The sequence below is a fragment of the Scyliorhinus torazame genome, chromosome 2, assembly GCF_047496885.1.
Source record: "Scyliorhinus torazame isolate Kashiwa2021f chromosome 2, sScyTor2.1, whole genome shotgun sequence".
NCBI classification, from domain to species: domain Eukaryota; kingdom Metazoa; phylum Chordata; class Chondrichthyes; order Carcharhiniformes; family Scyliorhinidae; genus Scyliorhinus; species Scyliorhinus torazame.
Window position 1 is genome coordinate 203,971,069 of NC_092708.1, and position 8,664 is coordinate 203,979,732.

The 8,664-nt window shown below is 49.0% G+C and overlaps 1 protein-coding gene across 4 annotated transcripts in view; it reads left to right on the forward strand.

Annotated features, from left to right (window-relative positions):
* The window catches only part of pard3bb (par-3 family cell polarity regulator beta b), a 1,556,033-nt gene extending 1,547,658 nt beyond the window's left edge, over positions 1-8,375 (forward strand). For 2 of the 4 annotated variants that reach the window (XM_072482810.1, XM_072482818.1), the window contains exon 23: positions 5,279-8,375. In XM_072482810.1, the coding sequence (XP_072338911.1) occupies positions 5,279-5,675 (397 nt within the window). In that variant the 3' untranslated portion in view covers positions 5,676-8,375. The remainder of the gene's footprint in view (positions 1-5,278) is intronic. The other 2 variants (XM_072482833.1, XM_072482827.1) reach the window with 1 other exon arrangement.
* The last annotated feature ends 289 nt before the right edge of the window (positions 8,376-8,664 follow it).

The following is an 8,664-nucleotide window of genomic DNA, read 5'->3' on the forward strand; positions in this document are numbered from 1 at the left end:
TGAGTGAGGAGCTGCAGAGGTTGGCGGAGGTCAACAAAGGGCTCAGAGTCCAGATAGAGGACCTGGAGAACATGACGGAGACTCAAAATTTGAGAATCGTGGGTCTGCCCGAGGTGCTGGAGGGCCGACCGAGTACTTTGTAAAGATGTTTGTTGAGTTGATGGGGAGGGGGAAGAACCCTCCCGCTACGAGTTGGACAGGCATATCAGTCGCTCAGGCCGAAGCCTAAAGCGAATGAGCCACAAAGGCTGCTTCCACGGCTACCAGGTGAAGGAGAAGTTTTTGAGCTGGGCGAAGCATAGACGAGATGTGAAGTGGGAAGGCGCTGGTATACGTATATCACAAGACCTGACGGCGGAGTTGGCAAGAGGGCGGGAGGCCTTTGGGCGGGTGAAGGCGGCATTGTACGGCAGTGGAGTTAGGTTTGGAGTATTCTACCCAGTGAAGCTGAGAGTGACTCAAAAATCGAAGGACATTTATTTTGAAACGGTGGAGGCATTTGTTAATGCTGAAGGACTGGGACTGATATGAGAGTTGGGATTTGGCCTTGGTTGATGGGGAAGGGTATTGTGTTTTCTTATTGGGGGTTTTCTATTTGGACTGGAGTTTTGTTTCTGTCTCTTAAATTGGGTGTTTATTTACATATGTTTTGGGTTTTCTCCTCATGGGTGCAGTTTCCTTTTGTGTCTTGGTTCGAGAGAGGTGTATTTTGGGCACATGGGACCAGGTTACTGAGGAGGGGGTGGGGAGGAGGGGAGTTCTCTCAGGGGTCACCACACTAGCAAACAAAGGTCGGCTAGTGAACGGGAGTGTGACGGGGCGAAGGGTCGCAGTCATTGGAGCCTGGGCAAGCAGGGTTCGATGGACCTGGGAGGTGTGAATGGTGGGGGGCTGGGATTGATTGGGTGAGAGGTTTGCAAGAGGAAGTGGAAGGGGGATTCTGGGAGGGAGGGGGGAGTGGGTGGATGGTAACAAAAGGACGGGGCAGGTCTGGCCGGATGGGCATGGTGATGGCGAATAGGTTGAGAGACCTTCGGTCAGAATGGTGATATAGTACGTATGGGGGCTAGGGGGACCGGTGAAGAGAGCAAGAGCTTTTGCGCATTTAAAGAATTGAAAAGCTGATGTGGGGATGCTGCAGGAGACTCACCTGAGGGTGACGGATCAGATGAGGCTTAGGAAGGGCTGGGTGAGTCAGATGTTTCATTCAGAAAGTAGGTCTCGGGTTGGGGGTGGGGGGTTTGGGGGGGGGGGATTTTGGTGGGTAAGCGAGTGAGGTTTCAGATGGAGAAGGTGGTGGTGGATCAAGGGGGCAGATACCTGATCGTTCCGGGTGCATTGGAGGGAAGGCTGGGCACGCTGGTACACATATATGCCCTCAACTGGGATGAGCGGGGTTCGTGAAGAGAATGTTGGGTGCCACTCCGGATCTGGATACCCACGAGTTGACAGTGGGGAGGGATTGGAACACAGTGCTGGAGCCACGCTGGCTGACCCCATTGGGGGCGTGCAAAGGCATTAGCAGGGCTCATGAGGGTGATGGTGGGGGAGAGGAGGAGTGGACCCGTGGAGATCTTTACACCTGAGGGACCGGGAGTTTCCGTTATTCTCCCAAGTGCACAACATGTTCTCAGGGATTATCTTTTTTGTGGTGGAAAAGGCGCTGTTGGCTGGAGTTAGGAGGGCAGAGTATTCAGCAATTGCGATTTCGGATCATGCTCTGCATTGGATGGACATGGAGGTGGAGAAGGCGGCAGCCCACAAGCCTGGATGGAGGATGGATGTGGGATTGTTGGTGGACCGGAGCTTCTGTGACCAAATAGGGAATGTGATTGCAGAATATGTGGGGTTCAGTTGCACGGGGGAGGTTTCACCATTGGTAGTTTGGGAGGCTCTGATGGCAGTGGTAAGGGGGGAGATGATCTTGTTTAAGGCCAAGGTGGATAGGGAGGAGAGGGAGGAACGCCATTGACTGACAGAAGAGATTTTAGAGGTGGATGGGAGGTACGAGGAGGTCCTGGACGCAAGGCTCCTGGCAAAGAGGAAGGAGTTGCAGATGAGGTTTGACCTATTGTCCACAGGGAAGCGGTCCAGAGAAGAGCGAGGGGGCCTATCGGAGTATGGGGAAAAGGCAGGGTATATGCTGGTAGGTCAGCTGTGTAGGGAGGCCGCAGTGTGGGAGATAGTTTGGGTGTGGGACAAGACGTGGGAGTTGGTGGTAGCTCCAGAATAGATTAATAAGGTGTTTGAAGAGTTTTATAGGGATTTGTCTTCGTCGGAACCACCAGATGAAGCGCGGGAGTTTCTGGGTGGGTTAGAGTGCCCGAGGTAGGGTGAGGTGGAGAGGGCAGGGCTGGAGGAACCGATGGGGGTGGAGGAGATGAAGGGGGCAATTGGTAGGATGCAGGCAGGGAAAGCAGTGGGTCCAAATGGGTTGCCAATCGAATTTAAGGAATTTAAGGATAGGTTGACGTCGTAGATGATGGGAATGTTCGAGGACGCGATGGACAGGGGTGTTTGGCCGCAAATGATGGGGCAGGCTGCAATCTCATTGTTGCTTAAGAAGGACAAGAAGTGTCGGTCTTACAGGTCCATATCTCTGCTGAATTTGGACGGCAAGATATTGGTAAAGGTGCTGGCGTTAAGGTTGAATGGGTGCCTTCTGAAGGTAATTGGGGAGGACCAGACGGGGTTCGTAATGGGAAGACAGTTGTCCTCGAATGTGAGGAGGCTGTTGAATGCGGTGCTTTCTCCTGCTGAGGGAAGGGAGACAGAGATGGTGGTGGCGTTAGATGCAGAGAAGGCGTTGGTGTTGGAGAAATTTGGGATTGGGCTGAAGTTTGTGGCGTGGGTACAGCTGTTGTATAAGATGCCGATGGCGAGCGTGCGCACAAATATAATGAATTCAGGGTACTTTGCATTGCACTGGGACACGAGGCAGGGATGTGGGAGGGACCCTGCAAACCATGTGCATATGTTTTGGCCCTGCCCGAAGCTGGAAAAGGTTTGGAGCTTGGTGTTCAGCACCATTTTGGGGGATCCACGTGTGGAGGTGCAGCCTCCCTCTAGAAGCCATATTCGGGGTTTCGGACCGGCCAGAGCTGCAGGTGGGTGCGGGGGGCAGATATTTTAGCCTTTGCGTCGCTGATCGTTCACAGGCGGGTCTTGTTGGCGTGGAAGTCAGCTTCTCCACCCTCTGCCTCGGCGTGGCAGCGGGGATCTGCTGGAGGTTTTGGCTCTGGAATAAGTGAAATTCGCTGTGGGGTGGGGGGAGGGGGAGTCGGGTGGGGGGGGGGGGGGTGGAGTGGTGTGTTCTACAATAGTTGGGGTTTGTTTATTTTACATTTTGGGCAGTTGGTTGCCGTTGACTGCTGAGGGAGGGGGGGGGGGGAACGGGGGGGAGATGGGGACTTAATGGGTTCGGGGGGATTGTTGTAAATTGTAAAAATGTTGAAATTTGTGGAATACTTCTAATAAGGTTTGACTGAGAGGTGAGTTACTCACTTCACCTCAGGAGGTGAGTTAAGCAAGTGCAAAGGCAGGGAAACTAGGGGGTTGGGAGAGGGAGAAAGAATAATAGGGAAAGTTGGTGATGGGGTGGAAGGCAGGAAAGATTAGATGCAAGACAAAAGGGGATGTTAATGGGACAAGTGGTGGAACAATTGAGGAGGTATAATTGACATTTTATTTTCATTTTACATGGGATGTTGGCATAGCTGACATTGCTGGCATGGCCAACATTTGTTACCCATCCCCCTTAAGAACAATTAAGAGTCAACTTGTAAGCCACATCCGGTAAGGATGATAGGTTTCTTTCCCTCAAGGACTTCAGTGAACCAGATGTGTTTTTAACAACAATCGATGATAGTTTCATGGTCGTTGGTACCAGACATGTTCTTAATTAATTTAATTTAAATTTCACCAGCTGCCATGGGGCAGGATTTGAACTCCAAGCCCCCAATGCATGAATCTGATCCTCTGGGTTATGAGGCCAGAGACTTTACCACTACACCACTATTTCGCCGTTAATAATAAAACTATAGCAGAATCTTTACCAATAAGAGTTGTCTGAAAAAATAGGAGATGTGGTTGAGATCTGAAACTTTGAATTCTGTTTGTCCTGAAGGCGATGAAGTGTCTATCTGAAAGGTGAGGTAAGGTTCCCCAACATTTCTTTGAGTTTCATTGGAACAATTTGGAGATTAAGGACAGAGAGATCAGAATGGGAGTAGGGGGAGATATTAGGATAGGTGACCAAAACCGTGGTTAAAATGGTTGCTTTTCAGAAGCGTCTTAAAGGAGGAGAGCGAGATCGAGAGGTTTGGGGAGACAACTCGTAGTACAGCCACCAATGATGGAGCAAAGGAAACTGGAGATGTGCAAGATCCCAGAATTGGAGGGTTGCAGGAGGTTGCAGAGATGAGGAGGGGTGAGGCCTTGGAGGAATTTGCGAATGAGGGTGAGAATTTTAAAATCGAGATGTTGCCAAACCAAGAGAAAATACAAGTCAGTAGGTGCATGAGTGAGAGGTGAGCAGTACTTGGTGCAAATTAAGATATGAGGCAGAGTTTTGGATGACCAAAAGTTTAGAATCTGCAAAATGGGATGCTAACCAGGAGAATGCTGTAAATTCTATGACTCTGGTCAAGTTTAGAGGTAACAAAGGCTTGGATAAGAACACAAAATTAAGTTGAGCATTTATGACCTGCAGAAATTGCAGGTGAATATAATGTGTATTATATACCGCCCGGTATATCCTCTTTTCTGTATGCTGCAAAATAATTTTGCATTAGTTGTTAGGCAAATGCTGTCCCATTTAAAAAGGACACCATGAGGGGAGAATAGTTACTGAATTATATAATGTGTGTGTAAAATGAATCCTAATCACTCATAGCAGTACAATCCCAGGCATAATTGACAGGGGCATTATGAAATTACCTGCATTCTAGCAGGACTTGTGCTGTCACCATATGCAGCCATTTTAAAAATAAATTTAGAGCATCCAATTCATTTTTTCCAATTAAGGGGCAATTTAGCATTGCCAATCCACCCACTCTGCACACCTTTTGGGTTGTGGAGGTGAAACCCACACAAACACACGGGCGGGGAGGGGGGGTGGGGTGGGGGGACTGTGTAAACTCAACACGGACAGTGACCCAGAGCCAGGATCGATCCTGGGACCTCGGCGCCTTGAGGCAGCAGTGCTAACCACTGCACCATCGTGCTGCCCTTCCATATGCAGCCTTAAGTAATGCCAATGCTTTTTGTTTTGTTCTAGGCATCCTCTTGGAGAGCCGGATGGACATCATCTTCAGAGCACTTATAATGACCGTGACCTGCCCCGTTACCTGGGAGCCCAGCATCCTGCTGCGGGATACTCGCATCGAGGGAATTATCCCCGAAACGCATCTGACAGCCGCCCGGACCCGAGGATTCCTGACTACCTGAGCAGCGCCAGGCTGCGGGAGGCTGCATACAATCTTCCAAGCCAGTACAAGGGGCCCCATAGGCACGATGTGCCTCCATCGCCGAAGCAGACTTTTAAAATGCCTCGTCACCATGACCACGGGAAGATGGTGTACAGGGAGAGCAGCCCAAACCGATACAGGTACGCCTACCAAGATGGCCGGCATCAAGACCCCAGGCAAAAGAATGGTATGACAGCAGCTGTCTAGCTAAAAGCCGGTACAAAGACATTTTATTACAGCACAAATGGAATACGTCCACAGACCTGGTCTTCCACTGCTGCTCTGCATCTCTAATTGCTCTGTTCTACATCAGAATTCAACTAAATTGTATTGTGTTATGTTTTATGAATGAATGGTCTCCCCCATCAGTCAGATGACAATGACCATTTTGCCTCCCTTGATGAATAGTGACGTGTTGCTAATCAAGTTTGCAGATAAATCGTTGAACTGCCTTTACCATGATCAGGTTTACAAATAACGCTCAAGAGGGAAGCTGACTGAGATCTACCTTACACTAAGGAAACACTTTCCCCAGCAAGGAAGCACAGGCCCCTTCCTGAGAAGTCTACTGTAAAGATAACGCGATTGTTAATCACCATTGCGAATTTTATCATCTAGTCAGAGTGGTGCGGCTGCAAGGGATTTGAGTACGTGGATAAAATTAATTCCAGCACACCTTATAAATAAAGAAATATTCCAGGACGGGAACTTACCTGCAAGCTTCAGACGGGTCTATAAACCAGCTAAGAGACATTATCTGAATCCTTGATTCAATCGGCACCAACGCACCAATCCCAGGTATTCTCCACGTGACTGCAAACTCCACATGTGATGGCCCACCATTGTAAGTGGGCTAGCCTTGAACTGCGTTGTGAAGAGATGCACATGATAGTGAAGCTCTAATTGCCAAATTTAGGTTGAAATGACCGAGAGGAGTTTCAGAGCCAACATTCCAGAACCAGCATGGTACAAACTCTAGCGCTGTGACGCTTATCTTACCTGTTTAATGATGCTTCCTAAGGTATTAACCAGCACAAACCATGACAAATGCACAGCTTATGCAATGCAATAATTCAGAAATGCTTATTTTCACTCGCCCATATTATAGCACGCAGCATTATATTGTAATCTCACAAGAAAGCAATTTACATTATTGGCAACACCACCTGAGTTTTAAAGATCCTTCTTGTATCTCTTCCATATGACATCATTCCTCATTCAATTCAGCCCCAGCTGTTCAATTATCTCTCTATGGACCGGCAATAATTTCCCTTTTAATATGTCAAATACTCTTCCGATATCTGGTTATTAGCAAGATATAATTTGTGATTCCGGATCAAAAATTAGTCTCAAATCCTACTCTCCATTCGCTAAGACATGCCATTTAGTCTGTTTTAGAGACTTATCAGCCTCCTGGCACCACCTAATGATGTCATACAACTGGCTTAAAATATATAGGAAGACTATAAATGTCAGTTTAAGAGGGCTTTTGTAATTAAATTTAATTAAAAATGGGTTTTCATCAGTAATTAAATAGAAAATGTGTTTCCCTGTCCTAATAAGTATTATGCACTCATGAGAGAGAGAAAATGAACTCCCAGATCTCCATGTAATCTCAGTTAGTATCAAATAGGGTAACATTAAGGTACGATGATAAAAGGTCTACAACTGCACTCTTCCATCAATGGTTAACGGACCAAATAAGTTTTGTGGTTTTACTGAGACATACAAACTTGGAAGATCCCACATCTGCGAGTATGTGCTGTCAACTGACCTTGGTCAGAGTGATGTGTTGCGGAAATGGGAGTCAGCCAGCCAGCCAGCCGTCCTACGCTTGATGAGCTACCCAACTACCCATTGCCTCCCTCTCGCGTGCTCAACCCAGTGCCACGTTTGACGTACATGGAACAGGCAAGACTGAAGTTCATCCTGCCTCCACCAACCTCTCCTGATCCTCATGCGCAGTAGTTCTCTTGTCACTCACTGTTTAACCGCTGAGGCACGTCGATGACAGGCACTTGTGGAATTTTACCAGGAGGAGGCAACAGCACGAATATTGTCCGAAAGGGGAAGGGGGGAATGCTTTACCCATTCTGCTCCCCGCCCCCGCTGCTGCTGATTGCTGTCAGTAAATGACAAAGAATCCACTTGAGAATCTCTTCCCACTGGCACATTGCATGGGTTGTCCTGACACTTTGATAGGCCTTTGACTGGTGCGTAGATGGAACAATTTACGCTCATGGGAAGCTTTCAATGTGTGATTGGATATCTTTCTATGATGAGCAAGGCAGCCCTGATTATCTCAGAAATCCATTGCTTGTGGTTACACAACTCCAGAATCTCAATTAGGTGATTTTCCACAGTGAACCCATGAGTTAAACTGCAGCAAGAGAGAGAAACAGAGGGATAAAAGACTATAATCAGGTTGCGGCTGCTTTGAATGGATTTTACTAAAGTACAAAAGCTGGTGACAGCATAATGCCAAGAGTAGGCCATTCAGCCTCTCGAGCCTGCTTCACCAACATCGATGGCCATTAACATTATCCAATCTATGGATAGAGGAGGTTCTCCTCTTAAACAGGATATGCTTATCAAGGAGATGGCTTCTACCTAGGAACAGGAAGTCAATTGGAATCTCAAGCCTGCTCTGCTGTTCAGTTATGTCATAGCTAATCTGTAAACCTGAATTCTATTCACATGCCTTAGTTCCATATCCCTTAATACCCTTTGCTGGTAACTATCTACCAATTTCAGTTTCAACGTTTCCAATTGCCCCCCTTCCCCCTCCCCCTCCCGCCCCTTCCGCTCCCCCTTCCCCTCCCCTTCCTCCTCCTTCCACTCCCCCTCCACCCCTCCCCCTCTCCCCTTCCTCATCCCCTTCCCACCTTCCCCCCCTTCCCACCTTCCCCCCCCCTCCCACCTTCCCCCTCCCACCTTCCCCCCTCCCACCTTCCCCCCTCCCACCTTCCCCCCTCCCACCTTCCCCCTCCCCCTTCCCCCCTCCCACCTTCCCCCTCCCCCTTCACCCCTTCTCCCCTTCCCCCTCACCCCTTCTCCCCCTTCCCCCTCACCCCTTCCTCCTCCTCCCCTCCACCTCCCCACTTCTCCCTCACCCTTCCCCCCTTCCCCCTTCTCCCCCACCCTTCCCCCCTTCCCCCTTCTCCCCCTTCCCTCTCACCCCTTCTCCCTCCCCCCT